Source organism: Engystomops pustulosus, chromosome 1 (genome assembly GCF_040894005.1).
Source record: "Engystomops pustulosus chromosome 1, aEngPut4.maternal, whole genome shotgun sequence".
NCBI classification, from domain to species: domain Eukaryota; kingdom Metazoa; phylum Chordata; class Amphibia; order Anura; family Leptodactylidae; genus Engystomops; species Engystomops pustulosus.
Genome location: NC_092411.1, coordinates 188,182,780 through 188,203,026, shown reverse-complemented (window position 1 = coordinate 188,203,026; position 20,247 = coordinate 188,182,780). Strand labels below are relative to the sequence as shown.

Genomic DNA, 20,247 nt, shown 5'->3' with positions numbered 1-20,247 from the left:
AGTTCATTGAAGAACCACAAATTCCAGCATTATGTAGTGGAGTGAATATTAAGGACCAAAAGTTAAATTCGTTTGGAACTTTAATATATATATATTTATAGTGACTGTCTAAGAACCTGTGAGTTTGAATGACGACAATGGGCATGGTATGTCGGACTCCAAGAAGTGTAGCATATTTTAATGGAATTGGATTAAAGATTGACTTGGGGGCCTCATTTATCAAAACTGTTCTACTTGCTCAAAGCAACCAATTGGAGCTCAATTTTCATACTACAAATAAAGCTGATAGGCTGTAGTTCCATACTTTACCAGTCTTGGCAGTGATTCAACCAACTGGTGAGCATTATATCAGATAATATCAGTTTGTATGTTTTCTTTATGATTGTTTTCTCTTAAGTTCAATGTCCATCTTCCCCCATGATGGGATTATGGTGTCAGTCTGACCCCAATGCATTTGTGATGATAGACATAGGTTGTATTTACAGTGTGTTCAGCCATGCGATGCCCCAGCCTCTGTGCATGCTATAGTTGAACACACTATGTAAAACATTCTCACAGATCCCTATGTGCTTTTCCTTGTTTTACACATACAGAAAGGAAACCTAATAAGCCTCAGAAACTGAAAAAGTACTTACATATGCACTTTCTGAGTACAATGGCAGTCATGCCCTGGGATTAAGTAATACAGTTATAACTACTAGTTCTATTAAGATGATACTGTGTGAGAAGAAGGCCTCTGATACACTGGAGGTTCCCATCATAACACAAAAATCAGTTTATCTGAACCAGCAACTTATAATACATGCAAGGGAAATTACTGGATGTCATTTTCAGCACTACATGAGCCAATGAGAAGGTACATAGACACAAAACTTGTTAAACTTATAGACCAGAATCCATTTTCTTCCACAATGCATGGAACACTATTCCTCTCATTGTAAGTACCATGTGTTGTTTGCCACTTTGTAGACCAGCGTCTCCAGATAGAAAATATCAGAAGTAGCTTGGATTGAGGCAAACTGTCTGGCCTGAATGAGGCAACAGTAGTGTTTGTTCACTGTAAATTGACATGCATGCCACCCCAACGGAAATGCCACACAATGCCATATCTGTCTCCTGTGCCACTATCTTCTGTTGCTGGCTATTGACTGGATGCTTTACTATGCAACTGCACATAGCAACAATGTTACTGACTCCAGGAAATGTTTGTTCTTCACACAACTCATTTATGACTAGATAGACGCTAAAACTAAATGTTTGCCTGACCCATCCCCTTATCAGGGAGCTAACATAAAAACAATACTGACTAGATTGCTCAATTTTCCATAAGGGATAGTCTGTTTGTTTGTTGGGCAGGCAACAATGAAGTAACCCACTTGGGGATATTAACCAAATATTTAGCTTCAGGAGTGTGGGAGTGAGACCTCAAAAGTCCATGCCCCTAATTCGACTACAACTCAGGATCATAAGGAAGTGTCTACACCGGAAATAGACTGCAACAAAAACAGAAAAAACTGAGAAGGAACGAGGTCCCCGTTATGTGCATACTGTGGGATACATGGCGAATCCTCAGGACGTATCCCTGCAATGGATGGAAACACAAGATGTGAATGAAGCCTTAATGTTGCATGTTTCCTCACTAATAGCTTTAATTCAATAAATTGGGTACATATGATCCATAAATGGTCAAAATTATCCATTATGATAATGCCTCACAGTAAAACAACTTACACACATTAACTTATTCTTTATGTGAAGGAAAGGAGTGGATATTGGCAGGCATTTATTTTTTTTATTGTACATTGGTAATCATCAGAAAAAAAATCCCTAGATATTGCAGCAATACTGTATATTAAATCACTGTCATGGATCTCAGCTATAACATCACAAATGTCTATATGATCTTATAATAAAGTCCCTCTATAGTGAGCAAATACGTCTATATCTTGTGTGGTTAATATTTTGTCTCTAGGTTGACAAAAAGACGTGCCAAAAACATAGTGAGTATATCTTTATCTGATGTTGCTTGAAAGGACAAAGACTATTTGCTATAAATTTGGAAAGCAGAAACATTCAGTTCATAGTGAAACTCCCCTCAAGATTATTAAATGTCTGCATGGAGGGGAAAATGTCAAGCATTAGCCTTATCTTATCATTCACAGCCATAGTGATTGTACAGAGTCTGTGTTAGCAACTTATTGGAATATACAGATGATGTCTCTTGCGTCACCAAGTGTTTCAAGGTGCAGGATGTCTCCCGTCTCGGAGCAAAGGTCGTTACAGTCTCTCAGTGTTCTCTGCTACTAACAGAGTGCATTTTAGTTATTAAAATACAGTTTCTACCGTTACAGTGCTTGCAATGGGGAAGTGGTCATTTTGGCATATATTAGTTAGTTATTCTCCTCAACTATGAGTGACACCACTAAGAGAATTGTATTAGCAATTCTGAACTATGATTGACACCACTATTGAAGAGAATTTCAATCCCCATAAAACTGATGCAATAAGTGTTGGATTCTAGGAGTAAGGGCAATCTAGATCTGAATGAAAGAAAAATAAATAATAGCGTAACATTGTATACTTAGGGCACTGACCCATCAGCTTTGACTTCAGAGTCGACTTCAAAAAGAAATGAAAAACATTGTCCTCCAATTCAACTTTAAAGCCTCACATGATCCAATGATCAACGTGGGAAAAACAAAACTCCAGGTTCCCTTTCCAAATGAGTTTCAAAGTATAAATTACATGCAAACTGCATAATGAGAGGCACAGCAGTGTCCAGCCTGGGCAGAGACCCCACAGGTACACAACAGTAATCTGTAGGGTGATGTTATTTTCTCTGCAGTTCCATTTCTACTGCAATAGTGAGTGTGAAATATGAAATAAATTATATATTAAGTATATAAATATATATAGTGAGTGTGAAATATGAAATATATTATATATTACGTAAAAATTTAAAGGGGCAGTCCAATAACAACAAGTTATCCTCTATCTACGGATAGGCCACAACTTGCTGATTGCAGAGGTTTCCAGTGGTTGGACCTCTACAGATGCCAAGAATGGGGGTCCATTTCAACACCAAATGAATGGAGGGGAAGGTCAGACATGCACACTGCTATCAGTTCTTTTTCTATGGCATTTGCAGAGATAATAATTACTGATAATTATATCGACTTTTTGACCATATTATACCCTTTCTCTAAAACCAATGAATGGAAGAAAATAAAAACAGAAAAAACTCAGTGGCTACTTGCTGCAATGAAAACCTTAAAGAGGACACATAGAAATTTGGCACTAGGAGCTGCTTACTAAAGTAAGCAGCTCCTAGTGCTAAAACAAACACCACAGTGTTAGAATGATAGCATTATCGGAAACCTCAGCATTTATGAAAACTAGTGCAAATTGCTTCACTAATGTGCAGATTGCACCAGATAATTCAATAGTCGCACACGTTGTTTAATTATCTGGCGCAATTAGCACTGCTATGGGTAGTTTGGTAACAGTAGCACCTTTTTCTTTTTGGTGCACTTTCATTATACAGCACGCAACACAATTTTGTCGAGTTGCATTAATAAACGTGGTGAAACTAAGCACTACCAGACCCCTTTAGACGCACAGTTTTCTAAAGTGTCGGACATAGTGCAAACCAGGATTGATAAAATGGACCAACTCCAACTCTACAAACATATAATAATAAAAAGATGTTTCATTTAAATGTCTGTTCTATTCCTGATTTAAGGATTTAGACCAGGGGTGAACAACATTTATTGGTCCAAGGGCTTCACAGTCAAGTTTAAGGGGCCACATCAGTAACTAATACCCTAGATCCCTCAACAACCACAGTACAGCACAAAATGCCAACCCAGAAATTATAAATACCACAGTACAGCACAGTACACATAGCAAGCTTAAAATTCTGAAGACCCCATATCATACTAACAAGGAGAAACCCCAGAATAGACAAATACTGATACTAAAGACCTTCAGAACATAAAATTAATACTGGAGACCTCTAGAGAATAAGACTAATAATACGTAGACCCCAGAGCAGTCCAAAAACATGGTCTCCTTTACCGTCTTCATCTCCTCCCTGCACCACACTATAGCCTCTTCTCTCTACCATGTGCTGTGCCCCGAGCTGGTTGTATGAGAGAAAAACTGAGCCAGGAGCAGGAGAGTACCTGGGAGTAGTACAGTACTGCTGACAGGACTTATCACTCCTGGTTCCCCTCCTGCGGGGCCTCTGCTCTGGGTCCTCACCTCAACGCATAAAACTTTTGTCAGGACACACTATGGAGTGGCAGGAAAGGATCAGGGAGCAGTGAGGACTTCTCACCTACACTCACCTCTACCTGGCCTCCGGCACTAATGAATGCTTCCATCAGATATGTTACATCAATTATGGAAGTGCTCATTGGACTGTCAGCACAACCACAACTCATGGCTTGATAGGCTGCATGTGGCATGTCAGTGAGGCTTGTGCACCCCTGATCACCCTTTTAGTTTATAGATGAGAGAAATAAGGCACTGGGAAGGAATGCCTACATTTATCTCAGCACTGCTAGAGGCATGTGGAAAACAGGACTGTGGATTCGGAGTCAAAGTTTGGCTTACCAATTCCATAGCCCTGGTGCAACTGTGACATAAAAGTGGTACAAACACCTCATAAATACATGTGCAAGCTCCAAAAACGTTCTTTTTAGTGCAAAGATAGACAAAAGACTGGCGCAGACACAATGATATCTTGGCCATTATCTTTAAGCAAGGCAAAAAGGACAGAGATGGAGAGCATTGATTCTGTCAGACAGTATAGTCAACCACAATGCGTTTCTTCCAAGAATAACTGAAATTGTTACGAGTCTATCATCACCTCATCACTGCGTCATCTGAATAACACTTTTCTCATTTATGTACAAGACTCAGAATCCAGGGAGCCAAGTAAATCCAGGACTCAGCACTATTAGATTTTCAGTCCATGAGGAGCTCATAGGATAACTGTAATAGGCATTGCACCCTACAGGGATATACAAGTCAGGATGTTGACACCAGAAAAACAAATAACAAATGGTTTCCAGAGTAGCCTTTGCAACAAACAAAATACCATATATACTCGAGTATAAGGCTAGTTTTTCAGCACAAAAAAAATCTGCTAAAAACCCAAACTCGGCTTATACTGGAGTAAACGCAGAGTTTTACCAGGTTTTTGTGGTAAAATTAGGGGTTTCGGCTTATACTTGGGTCGGCTTATACTCGAGTATATACGGTACCCTAAATTATTATTCCAGATTATAGGTTACATAGTATATTTTACACCAAATCCCACATTATGATAAACACTGTAGTGAGAAACTATTAGATTCTTGTTCTCAGAGGTGAAATATATGGGAGGTGCTAGGTTGCAGTTGTACTGAGACCTGGATGCCTAAGAGGTTCCGGAAACCCTTCTGCAACTTTAGACAAAGTAGTAATGGTACATGTTCAAGATTTTCTATTTGGCTCCATGGGGGAGATTTGTCATTAGGCATTTTGCGCAGTTGTTAGACTGGCAGTTTTCCAACAGTCAGATTTATAGTTCGGTGTATCAGCTGTGTGTGCTCTATGCGAATAGACTCCACCAGTCGCACGTATGTTTAACTGCTCAATTTCTGCCTTTTTGCAATGTTTTTGCACAGGAAATTCTCAGATACCTCAAATATAAAATTGAACAAAGACTTCAAAATTGTGCATGTTTGAGATAAATCTCCCCCTGTAGTAGCAATGGACCCACATACACCATCTCCTATGTGGTGTAGTTTTGGGATTAAATTTGCGTTCTTTTCTAAAAAAAAAAAACCTTGACAAAACGATGTTTGCACAAAAATTTGTGACAATTATATGCCAAGAAGCTACATAGGACTAATGATAAATCTCCCCCCATGAGTCTATAAGGTCACACGCTGGCCACTCATTGGAACTTCTTGCCACAACCTGGAAGGTCTGGAGCAGCACAAGAAGCAGGAGCCCCATATGAGATTTCTGAAAAACATTTTTAATAAGACATAGGGCTAAATAAAATATTGAGACTTTCTAATTCTGTATGGGTTCTTTACATCACAGACAAGACAGACTGGATTACAATAGAATACACTTTTCCACTACACACAATAAATGAGGCCACAGCTTATCTAAAAAAAAAAATAATTTAAATAGCACACACAGATTCCGCAGTGCTGAACAGAACTTGCCAACTCACAATCTAATCAACCTACCAGTATGTTTTGGAGTGTGAGAGGAAGCCCATGCAAACACAGAGAGAACATACAAACTCTTTGCAGATGTTGACCCTGGCACTTGAACCCAGGTCCCCAGCGCTGCAAGGCTGTAATGCTAACCACTAAGCCACCGTGCTGCCCTATCTGCACGGAGAATACATAGAAAACTCTCCACAGACCTTCAGACGATCATTGCCAGAATGCTGCTATAAAGCATATCACTAAATGTTGTTACTAAAGTTCAGGAAAGATGGCATGGAAAGAGAATAGAATTAAAAACAAGTTATACATTTTATTTTCTGGTTTTAATGAGTCAAAAAATGTAAATTGGTAAAACATTCCCTTTAAATGTATTGTGAAAATAAAGAATTCCTTCAATGGACTACAACATTCCAAATACCTGGTTAAATTCTGTTCTACCTGTGTATACAACAATAAACCTTTCTGTAGACACAAAAACAGGGGCGTAACTACAGTGGTAGCAGCCATAGCAACCACTATGGGGTCCACAGTGTTAGGGGGCCCCAGCAACCAACCTGACACACTAAAGAGTGGAAGATGTGTTTCATTATATCCATATTATGCTGCATTGTGATTATGTGATTATGACTTTGCTATGTATACGGTGTATGGCGTCTGCATATACTGTATGTGTGTATATATGCTGTGTGTTTGTATATGTCACTGTATGTGTGTGTATATGCTCTATATGAGTGTGCATAAGTGTATAAATGTGTGATTGTAACTTGCATGTGTGAGTATACAAATATGTATAATTTTTAAGTGGGAAGGGGGGCCCCAAGCCGAAGCCTGCTATGGGGCCCTGCCACTCCTACTTACGCCACTGCACACAAAGCAAACTTCCCATAAGCACATAATACAGATATATTACAGCAAGGAATGGTTTAGGACATTAAACAAGGAACAAGATGTTCTACAAACTGAACAATATGAAACCAACTGTTCCAAATGCAACACAACTGTGACTGCTAAAGAATGCACCAATGTCGTGCCAACATTAAAAACAGCTACTGGAATATTGTACATGTTTTTCCCCTAGACTTTAGTATAAAAGTTCCAGAGAAAAGTGTTTATAGGCACTGTAAGCCAAAGGCGTTCATGTAGACGGTTATTCCATTAGATCTGGTGAAGCTTCTATGATGAAGATTTGTTTATGTTATTTTATTTTATTCTCTGTTTTTGTGTGGAAGGCAAAAAAAAACCTCATGATCCAAAAAGTTGTGGTGTCATGTTCTGTGTGCGGAGATTCTAGCCAAGCACATGGCTAATAAATTCTGCATTGCAGAATGCAGAAGACCAGTGGAGATCAGATGCTAAAAGTAAACTTAAGTTGTTAAAAGGGAACCTGTCACCAGCTTTTACCCCATTAACCTCTTGCCACTCCTTCACGTAGTGCTGCAAGGAGCGCTGTAACGTAGCGCTCTATCCAGTAATAGTATGTCATAGAGAAGGTCCACTGCTGACAACCCAGTGTAAGAGCACGACCGTAGCATTTAAATGGCCTTGTGTGGGTTTTAGTTTTGAAAATTGAGCAATATATAGGGGTGTCTAATATTATATATATCCTTTGTTGCCCGAAAGCGAGGTTATGATGGCGCTACGTATAGATTCCACGCGGGGGTCCAGTGGTTTTAAAAGGATACCGCTTTATTGATACAACTTGAGATGCTCGAGCATCTCAAGTTGTATCAATAAAGCGGTATCCTTTTAAAACCACTGGACCCCCGCGTGGAATCTATACGTAGCGCCATCATAACCTCGCTTTCGGGCAACAAAGGATATTCATTCACCGTTCCTGGATCCTGGTCCATCAGTGAACGTGGAGTTTCGAGGTCGGCAGCTATGTCCTTCTACTTGCTCATTTCATCTAAACTAAGGTGAGAGTCGCTCCTTTTACTCCTACCATTGAACCTAACTTTATCACACGATTGTTGCGCCTTCTTTCTTCTTGTTTTCTTTCTTGGGCACTGGGGATTCTTTCCCCACCACCTTGATCCCAGGTCAACCTAGCTAATATTATATATATATATCAGACACCCCTATAATATATATTATATATCTCACAAAGATCATTAAAAACAAAAATGATCCCCCAAAAAATGAATTCAGAAATCTCCTTAAAAATACAGAAAACCGATGTTCAATTTGTAAGATGCGTGACATCCAAATTAAATATCAAGAAATTTTATCTCCCTCTATTAAACAACAAATGTATTCAACTTTATGTATTCCATCAATGCTGCTTGACTCCGATACGGTTACACAAAATAGGTCGTATTACATCCCCCAGTTGCCATAGATACACCAGCCTCCTTCTGGCACATGATTTGGGCCTGCCCATTCCTCCAAACATTTTGGAAGGAGGTGATCAATACACTACAATACACCTCATATCATAGAATCCCCCATCGCTCTAACGCCTGCAATCTGCCTATTTGGGCTTTTAGATGAAGAGCTACAGCTGCATCATACTAGGATCTCCCTCCAAGAGGCGCTGTTCATGGCCCGCAAAGTAGTAGCACTCCGATGGGTGCACCCAAGCACACCAAGGTGTTCTCAAACCCATGTCAACTGTATAGTACCATATGAAAAGGTAACCTTCCTGTATAGGCAGTGGCCTGAGAAATTTACGAGGGTGTGCGGTAAATGGTGCGACTCACCCCTGACCCTATACCCTGCTCCAGCTATGTCCTCCTCGCTTAATGCCCTTATGTGAAATGCACTGTGTACGTTGCTTCTGTATAAATTACTATCCACTTGTTACTACTGGGTGCTTTGTATCTTGCTAATTGGTCGTATCCTGCCCGAGGTGCCGTCTGTGACAGGATTGGCTGCCGTGTGTGCATCACTCTGTTTTTATGTTAGTTCCATACACACCTTATATGTGCACATAGGTTGTTTCAGATGAAACTAAATATGTTCATGTAAGCACTGTCAATGTGATGTGAAACCTGTATGTGCCTTTTATGAGTCTTTTATTCTAAACGAGTTTAAAAAATATCAAGAAATTTTAAAAATGATGAAAACTGAAAAGCAGGCAGATTGGAAATGTTAGTAACTAATTTGGGTGGTAAAGCTATCTGTCTGAAAACAACATCATTTTGAAATGATGGTGGGAAATGCATTGGTCACAGCCTCCCCCCAGTATATAACCAACAGCCCCCCACTATATAGCCAGCCCCTGCCACCTAGTATAAAGCCAGTAGCCCCCTTGTATATAGCCAGTGCCTGCCCCCGGTATATAGCCAGCAGCCCCCTTGTATAAAGCTGGTGCCTGCCCCCCAGTATATAGCCAATGGCCTCCCCCACCTTTCCAACGTCACCTGCGTCCTCTTCTGTCTTCAGCTCTGGCTCCTCGTGCGGTCCCCGCTTGCTGACATCATACACGGTGTTCCAAATTATTATGCAAATAATATTTTCTCATATTTTCCAAAATTACCTATATGAATTGCAGTCATCAACTATTTTGAGTATAATGGAAAAGTTTTTGAACAAACTGCCTATGATAACAGTATATTATAAAAATAAAATAAACACTCATAATGCATGTTCTAAATTATTATGCACAGCAGAGTTTTAAACCTTTTCATTTTTATTAAGAACAAAAAAAAGTCATTTGTGACATTATAAGCATTAGCAGGTTATTACAAACTGAAAAACAGTTTTCAAGTCAAAAATTTACTCTAGGTGATGTTTCATATGCACATAGGACCGCTTGTTTGAATGGAGCTTCTGAACTCTCTCTTCCATTGATTTGTCAGTCTTTGGATCGTTTCTTCTTCAATTGTTTTGCATGAGGACAGAATACTCTCCCAGAGCTGTTTCTTAGATGTGAACTGCCTCCCGCCATCATAGACACTCCTTTTGATGATGCTCCAGAGGTTCTCAATGGGGTTGAGGTCAGGGGAGTATGGGGCCCACACCATAGGTTTGTCCCCTTTTATGCCCATAGCAGCCAGAGATGCAGATGTGTTATTTTCAGCATGAGACGGTGCATTATTATGCATGTAAATGATCTTGCTGCGGAATGCACAGTTCTTCTTCTTGAACCATCTTCTTCTTTGAGAAACTCCACATACATTATGGAGTCAATCTTTACCCCTTCAGGGACCCTAAACATTACTCCACCTGTTTTCATGGGGTGTCCATCAACTAGCCATCCTCCACTCCATCTATCTGGACCATTGGTGAACAAAACAGTTTTGAAGTCACTCTTCATGTATTTTTTGGCCCGCTGGAGCTGTTTCTGCTTGTGTGCAGTGGATAGAGGAGGTGGACAGGATGGCTTATGCACAGCTGCAAACCTCTGAAGGACCCTGCATCTTGTTGTTGAGGGGACGTTGGAGGCAACAGCAGCTTCAAAAACTTGTCTGCTGCTATGACAAAGCATTTTTGCAGCTGCTCTTTTAACCTGACGTAATCGCCTGTTGGAAACACTTCACAATTTGTTGCTTCTCAGCAGCCTACATATATCCTTTTTCTTTCCCATTTTGGCTGAAAATGTAAGCTGCTTAATAATGTGGGACAGACTTCTTAAGTTGTCTGCAATTGCTTTGAGTGATATAAAGAGCCCTGACACACATCACCATCAATGAGTTTAACAGACAAACAAAACAATTCTTACCTTATCACTCCTAAACACTTTTTGCATAATAATTTGGAACACAACGTATTGTGTGCCGATGGAAGTGCACAAACTATGATGTTGGCAAGCGGCTGTCATCATGGTTTTGTGCAACAAGACCGCACGGGGAGCCAAAGCTGGGGCTGACAGAAGAGGACCTGTGGGGGGCATCGGAAAGGTACAAAGTTTTTTTTCTTTCAATGACTCGAGTATAAGCCGACACACTGAGCTCTGCCATCTCACCTAACCAATAATAAAGAGCTTATGTCTGTCTGTAGAGTTTGTAGAGCTGGTCTCCTACACGCTGTCTTCTGCCTCCCTTACTGCTCTTACAGGAGAGCTTACTGTAGTACAGAAGATGTGTGTTCAAGTGAGAGGAATCTGACCAGACAGAAAGATCTGCAGGACCATAGGACTAAATTTATGGTCAAATGCAAGGACAGCCAAAATGTAAATCATCAGGATTGATAGACAGGTTTGAATTGTATCTGTGAAATATTGTATTTCTGTTGATAACGGTGAATTACAGAATGTGTTTTTTTTGCCCTCCTGAGTATATTTAAGGATTTTGTCTTTGTAGGAATACCCCTTTCATTTCCGTGACAGCTGGGACTCTGCCCTATCTATAACAGTGTGGCAGTATTGCAGTATATGGTAGAAGCGATCAGACCCCCTAAAGATAAAGTTATAGGTAAACTCCATAATATAAAATGGTGCCCAAATGTCCAATCAGAATTTTTTTATTGGTACATGATTGTACTAAGCCAAAGACAGGAGGGAAGGTGTCATTGGATTGCACAGTTGTAGCTGTAAAAATAGAGCCCACAAGGAAATGGCCTAAAGCGCGGCATGTAAGATATTGACGCCAGGAAGTTACGCAGAAAACAAACCTCTATACAACTCTGTTCACAGAAAAATAATAAAAGTTATGGATTTTTAAAGACAGAGTAAAAAATGGAAATGCTGAAATGAAAACTGACCTGGTCCTTAAGAGCTTAATAAATAAAAATACATAAACTTATATAAATATAAAACATAGATTCTTCAATGTTAGGAAAATTGAAATAAGTACCTGATTGGCTGGTGCCTTATGCACGTACACCTTTCTCATCTGGGCTTCTCTAGAGACTGCCCTTTCTAAAAGAAAGGACAGTCTCTGGCTCTCCAGGGGCCCAAAGTACTTCATGGTACCCCTCGGATACGCCTGCCACCCAACCGGATACAGCTACCTGCAAATGAGAAGACAGGGAATTTGTTGAATAGTGTAAACAGCACAAAAAAATCAGACAGGGTTTGATTTTGATTATTCTGTGTCATAGAACAGAGCATTTTAAAGGCCAAATTTAAAGGGAACTACCAAACCTTATTTTGATACTTGTATACATGCTTTTCTTATGTTATCTATAGGTCTTATTGCCATGTAACAGTGACCAGTAAGTGTATAATGACCCACAGCACCTACTTACTCTTGGTGCTATCATCACATGAGTCATTTTCGGTCATCAATCATGGCTTCCCACTACCAACAAACATAATCATCAGATGGTCGACATGCTGCTTCATCAGTTGTGGTGGTGTCACACGTGGAGTTTTGAACCCGTTTTAAGTCATGCGTTTTGGCAGTTTTTCCCAATTATCTTAATGAAGATAATTGGGAATGACGGACAGAAACGGTTAAAAAACGCATGCGGTTTTTAACGGACTGAAAACGCATGATTAAAAAACGGGTTCAAAAAGCAACGTGTGACACCTCACTTGGTAAGAATGGAACCCTTGTTCTCGTGACCAGTGGGCTCCGTTCTCATGATCATGGCAGTTCCAGCAATCGGGTATTTTACAGCCCAAAAGCATCAATAAGTATTTAGAGAGAACCGATCAGGTCCCTCTATGTTCCTGTAAACTTAAACAATCCGGTACTAAATCTGTATGCAAATGACACGGGAGAGGTCCAATGAATAATTATCATATTCAGGAGTCCAACTTACTCATGAGTGGGAGGCACAGCCACACCTCTCCCCCCATAGCGCTTGACTGACAGCCTGTATAATGATGTGGCACACCTAATGCTGGCTCCTCTATGTGATTCCTGGTGCTGGAGCCCCCTGCAGCCTGTGTGTGAGAGATACAACTGATCCTGGATGCAACCATGTGTATAGCAGAACATGTCAGGTACTTGTGTAGCTGATGTCTGTGTCTCACACATGTGTATAGCAGAACATGTCAGGTACTTGTGTAGCTGATGTCTGTATCACACATGTGTATAGCAGAAAATGCCAGGTACTTGTGTAGCTGATGTCTGTATCACACATGTGTATAGCAGAACATGCCAGGTACTTGTGTAGCTGATGTCTGTGTCTCTCACATGTGTATAGCAGAACATGGCAGGTATTTGTGTGGCTGATGTCTGTGTCTCTCACATGCGTATAGCATAACATGCCAGGTACTTGTGTAGCTGATGTCTGTGTCTCACACATGTGTATAGCAGAACACAGCATGTCAGCAGGTAAAGCACAGAAACTACTAGTACTTTACTATACATTACACACAGACAACCAATCCAACTGTGCAAATAAAGATTAATAAGCAAGTCAATAACTGAATGATTTCTATAATTGCAAAAAATGAAGAAAAGAGATGTGCAATTATGACACATATAATTTTATTTATAATTTATTATATGTGTCATAATTGCACATCTCTTTTCTTCATTTTTTGCATTCATATTTTTCAGATGTGTGACATATTACTAATTGTTATAGTAATTCCCCATTTTTTTCAAAAGACTGATTTCTATAATTATTAACTTTGACACTTACTTAAAAATTTGTAAAATGGGAACATAGAATCTGAATGGTTGCTATGGAGAACTATTTTTTCTTTCAATGTCAGTCAAAAATAGATTACAAATCTGATTGCCATGGGTCCCAGTTTGAATACATTTTCTCCATTATCTCCAATACATGCCTCCCACTATTCCAGATAATTTAGATTAATAAATGTGTGTTAGCATTTGTGAGGAATTAACATGTATTGGCTATGCTGTATACAAGATATGGGCCACTTACATGTACTGGCTATGCTGTATACAGGATATTGGTCACTGACATGTACTGGCTGCGCTGAATACAGGAAATTGGTCACTGACATGCATTGGCTATGCTGTATATAGGAGAAGGGTCACTGACATGTATTGGCTATGCTGTATACAGGATATGGGTCACTGACATGAACTGGATATGCTGTATACAGGATATTGGTCACTGACATGAACTGGCTATGCTGTATACAGAATATGGGTCACTGACATGAACTGGATATGCTGTATACAGGATATTGGTCACTGACATGAACTGGCTATGCTGTATACAGCATACAGGATACAGTTGGTATAATGTAAATTCTCTTTGGAATGTCAACAGTTTAACCCAGGAAGAAGTACGGCGGCGCCTCACAACCACTAAGATAGATAAATCACCGGGGCCAGATGGCATACACCCCCGGGTTCTGCATGAACTATGTACTGTGATAGACAGACCGTTATTTTTAATATTTGAAGATTCACTGAGGACTGGTTATGTTCCACAGGACTGATGAATAGCAAATGTGGTACCAATATACAAAAAAGGATCAAAAAGCGATCCTGGAAACTACAGACCTGTGAGTAGGGAAACTTCTGTGGTAGGGAAAATATTTGAGGGGTTTGTTAGAGATGCTATCCTGGAGTATCTCACTGTGCATAACCTTATAACCCAGCGTCAGCATGGGTTTATGAGAGATCGGTCCTGTCAGACTAATCTGATTGGTTTCTACGAGGAGGTAAGTTCAAGACTGGTTCTGGGGGACGCTGTGGATGTTGTATATCTGGACTTTTCAAAGGCATTTGACACCGTGCCGCATAAGAGGTTGGTATATAAAATGAGACTGCTGGGAAAATCTGTGTATTTGGGTAAGTAATTGGTGATAGAAAACAGAGGGTCATCATTAAAGGGAACCTACCACCACGAATCTACCTATAAAGGTAGATGGGGTGGTGGGTGGATCAATAGGACGTGAGGATCGCCCTTTTAAGGGCTAATACTCACGTCCCGCACTGTTTTGTGAACTTATATTATCGCTTTACGCTAATTTTGTTATGCGGCTACTGGGGCGTGGAGTAGCCGCAGCTATGGCTACACGGCACGGCTACTCCACGCCCCAGTAGCCACTTTACCCCTCCTACCCACAATCTTCGCCGTGCAGCTGCTTGAAGCTGCGCGCCCTCGTCCAACGAACCTGCCTTCTGCGCAGGCGCAGAACAGCAGGCCCGCGCCTGTTTCGGAGCAGTGACTGCACAAGCGGGACTGCTGTTCTGCGCATGGTTCGTCCGACAGGTTCGTCAGGTTCGTCCGACGAGGGCGCACAGCTGCAAGGAGCTGCGCAACGAAGATTGTGGGTAGGAGGGGTAAAGTGGCTACTGGGGCGTGGAGTAGCCACGCCCCGGTAGCTGCATAACAAAATTAGCATAAAGCGATAAGTTCACAAAACAGCGCAGGGACGTGAGGATTAGCCCTTAAAAGGGCTATCCTCATGTCCTATTGATCCACCTACCACCCGATCTACCTTTATAGGTAGATTCGTGGTGGTAGGTTCCCTTTAATGGCACATTCTCGGATTGGGTTGACGTTACCAGTGGAGTGCCACAGGGGTCAGTATTGGGGCCACTTCTTTTTAATATTTTTATTAATGACCTTGTAGTGGGTTTACACAGTCAGGTTTCAATATTTGCAGATGATACTAAGCTGTGTAAAGTAATAAATACTGAGGTCGATAGTTTAGCATTACAGAGGGATTTGTGGAAGCTTGAGGAGTGGGCAGAGAAATGGTTGATGAGGTTAAATGTAGATAAATGTAAAGTTATGCACTTGGGCCATGGAAACAAAAAGTATAATTATGTTCTAAACAGTCAATTACTTAGTAAAGCTGGAGCTGAAAAGGACTTGGGGGTATTGGTGGATGGTAAACTTAATTTTAGTGACCGGAGCCTGGCGGCTGCTGCTAAAGCAATTAAAATTATGGGATGTATCAAGAGAAGAATAGATTCTCATGATAAAGACATAGTTTTGCCCTTATACAAATCCCTGGTCAGACACACATGGAATATTGTGTACAGTTTTGGGCACCAGGGTATAAAAAGGATATAGTAGAGTTGGAACGGGTGCAGAGGAGAGCAACCAAGATTATTAGGGGAATGCAGGGACTAGAATACACTGACAGATTATAAAATTTGGGATTATTCAGTTTAGAAAAAAGACGACTGAGGGGAGACCTCATTACAATGTACAAATACCTGAATGGACAGTACAAGGATCTCTCCAAAGATCTTTTTATACCTCGGCCTGTGACCAGGACAAGGGGGCATCCTCTACGCCTAGAGGAGAGGCGATTTTACCATCAACATAGACAAAGGTTCTTTACTGTAAGAGCAGTGAGACTATGGAACTCTCTGCCGCAGGAGGTTGTTATGGCGGACACTATGTACATGTTCAAGAGAGGCCTGGATGCCTTTCTGGAGAGAAAAAATATCACGGGTTATGGGGATAATTTGGGGATATTTAATTCTTAAAGGTTGGACTTGATGGACTTATATACTATGATATGGGTCACTAACATGCATTGGCTATGCTAAATACAGGATATGCTGCATTGACATGTATTGGCAATGCTGCATACAGGATACGGGTCAGTGACGTGTTTGAGCTATGCTGTATTCAGGATATGGCGCACTGATATGTATTGGCTATGCTGTATACAGGATATGGGTTACTGATATGTATTGGCTATGCCGTATACATAAAATTGGTCACTGACATGCATTGGCTATGCTGTATATAGGATACGGGTCACTGACATGCATTGGCTATGCTGTATACAGGATACGGGTCACTGACATGCATTGGCTATGCTGTATACAGCATACGGATCACTGACATGCATTGGCTATGCTGAATACAGGATACGGGTCACTGACATGCATTGGCTATGCTGTATACAGGATACGGATCACTGACATTTACTGGCTATGATGCATACATGATATGCTGCACTAACATGTATTAGCTACGCTGTATACAGGATACTGGTCATTGACATACATTGAATATGCTGTATATAGGATATGGGTCATTGGCCATGCTGTATACAGGATATAGGTCACTGGCATGTATAGTCTATGCTGTATACAGGATACGGGTCACTGACATGCATTGGCTATGGTGTATACAGGATACGGGTCACTGACATGCATTGGCTATGCTGCATACAGGATATGCTGCACTGACATGTATTGGCTATGCTGTATACAGGTTATGGGTCATTGGCCATGCTGTATACAAGATACGGGTCACTGACATGTACTGGCTATGCTGCATACATGATATGCTGCACTGACATGTATTAGCTACGCTGTATACAGGATACTGGTCATTGACATACATTGAATATGCTGTATATAGGATATGGGTCATTGGCCATGCTGTATACAGGATATAGGTCACTGGTATGTATTGGCTATGCTGTATATAGGATATGGTTCGCTGACATGTATTGGCTATGCTACAGGATACGGGTCACTGCCATGTATTGGCTATGCTGTATATAGCATACAGGTCACTGGCATGTATAGGCTATGCTGTGTACAGGATACAGGTCACTAGTATATATAGGCTATGCTGTATATAGCATACAGGTCACTGGCATGTATAGGCTATGCTGTATACAGGTCACTGGCATGTATAGGCTATGCTGTATACAGGTCACTGGCATGTATAGGCTATGCTGTATACAGGATACAGGTCACTGGCATGTATAGGCTATGCTGTATACAGGATACAGGTCACTGGCATGTATAGGTTATGCTGTATACAGGATACAGGTCACTGGCATGTATAGGTTATGCTGTATACAGGATACAGGTCACTGGCATGTATAGGTTATGCTGTATACTGGATACAGGTCACTGGCATGTATAGGTTATGCTGTATACAGGATACTGGTCACTGGCATATATAGGCTATGTTGTATACAGGTCACTGGCGTGTATAGGCTATGCTTTATACAGGATACAGGTCACTGGCGTGTATAGGCTATGCTGTATACAGGATACAGGTCACTGGCATGTATAGGCTATGCTGTATACAGGATACAGATTACTGGCATGTATAGGTTATGCTGTATACAGGATACAGGTCACTGGCATATATAGGCTATGTTGTATACAGGTCACTGGCGTGTATAGGCTATGCTGTATACAGGATACAGGTCACTGGCGTGTATAGGCTATGCTGTATACAGGATACAGGTCACTGGCATGTATAGGCTATGCTGTATACAGGATACAGATCACTGGCATATATAGGCTATGCTGTATACAGGTCACTGGCATGTATTGGTTATGCTATATACAGGATACAGGTCACTGACATGTATAGGCCATGCTGCATACAGGATACAGGTCACTGGCATGTACAGGTTATGCTGTATACAGGTCACTGGCATGTACAGGTTATGCTGTATACAGGATACAGGTCACTGGCATGTATAGGTTATGCTGTATACAGGATACAGGTCACTGGCATGTATAGGCTATGCTGTATACAGAATACAGGTCACTGGCATGTATTGGCTATGCTGTATACAGGATACAGGTCACTGGCATGTATAGGCTATGCTGTATACAGGATACTGGTCACTGGCATGTATAGGCTATGCTGTATACAGGATACAGGTCACTGGCATGTATAGGTTATGCTGTATACAGGATACAGGTCACTGGCATGTATAGGTTATGCTGTATACAGGATACAGGTCACTGGCATGTATAGGTTATGCTGTATACAGGATACAGGTCACTGGCATGTATTGGCTATGCTGTATACAGGATACAGGTCACTGGCATGTATAGGCTATGCTGTATACAGCATACAGGTCACTGCATGTATAGGCTATGCTGTATACGGGATACAGATCACTGCATGTATAGGTTATGCTGTATACAGGATACAGATCACTGCATGTATAGGTTATGCTGTATACAGGATACAGGTCACTGGCATGTATAGGCTATGCTGTATACAGGATACAGGTCACTGGCATGTATAGGTTATGCTGTATACAGGATACAGGTCACTGGCATGTATTGGCTATGCTGTATACAGGATACAGGTCACTGGCATGTATAGGCTATGCTGTATACAGCATACAGGTCACTGCATGTATAGGCTATGCTGTATACGGGATACAGATCACTGCATGTATAGGTTATGCTGTATACAGGATACAGATCACTGCATGTATAGGTTATGCTGTATACAGGATACAGGTCACTGGCATGTATAGGCTATGTTGTATACAGGATACAGGTCACTGGCATGTATAGGCTATGCTGTATACAGGATACAGGTCACTGGCATGTATAGGCTATGATGTATACAGGATACAGGTCACTGGCATGTATAGGCTATGCTGTATACAGGATACTGGTCACTGGCATGTATAGGCTATGCTGTATACAGGATACAGGTCACTGGCATGTATAGGCTATGATGTATACAGGATACAGGTCACTGGCATGTATAGGCTATGCTGTATACAGGATACAGGTAATCCTTGGCAGTCTCCCCAATACACTGCCTGACATGGTGATGGTGGTGATGTCACTGATTCTTCCCTGCTGCTGAAATCTGCTCAGCTCAAAGATCAGAATACAACCCCATGAGCTTGCAATCAATTCAAATATTGATACATATAATACAGAAATGACAGTGTACAAATCTAGATGCTCCCGCATACCCAGTGCCAGAGAAATGCAGTAACAAAGGGGACACCCGGTTACACAGTGAAGGATCTGCTGTAAATGGATAGAACAATGGAAATGACACAGGAACATGATCTCTAGCTGTCACTGCCATCGCCAGAACTTACCTCCCCTGCAAAGCTGTAGGTTTCACTGTTGCATTTGGAGATCATCCGGTCCATTAAAAAATCAAATAAAAAAAACAATATATCAGTTTATAAAATAATGCCCTCCATGTATTTATATAAGGGGTTGTCCTCCTGACTTGTGAAAGCTGGAGGGGCTCATGATGACTGCCTCTCCCAAATATGTTTTCTTGTCCTTCTTCTTATGGGGGTGAGATGGTGGAAGGTGGATGGGGTGTAAAACCAGAAGAATGAGGGGAAAAAGAAAGAAAAAGAAAGGGAGGACTATTTTACTTCCTAAGGGGGTGGGGAGGGAAAGAGGGACCGGTAGGAGGAGGAAGGATATAGCTGCTGTGAGAGAGTCATGGAGGGGAGGGATCTGTCCCTATAAAC

The 20,247-nt window shown here is 41.1% G+C and overlaps 1 protein-coding gene across 1 annotated transcript in view; it reads right to left on the bottom strand.

Annotated features, from left to right (window-relative positions):
• CCNI (cyclin I) overlaps positions 1–20,192 on the bottom strand; it is a 32,935-nt gene extending 12,743 nt beyond the window's left edge. The window contains exons 1-2 of the mRNA XM_072115647.1: positions 19,858–20,192; positions 11,972–12,128 (exon numbers count right to left, since the gene is read on the bottom strand). Of these exons, the coding sequence (XP_071971748.1) occupies positions 11,972–12,085 (114 nt within the window). The 5' untranslated portion in view covers positions 12,086–12,128; positions 19,858–20,192. The remainder of the gene's footprint in view (positions 1–11,971; positions 12,129–19,857) is intronic.
• Between the last annotated feature and the right edge of the window lie 55 nt (positions 20,193–20,247).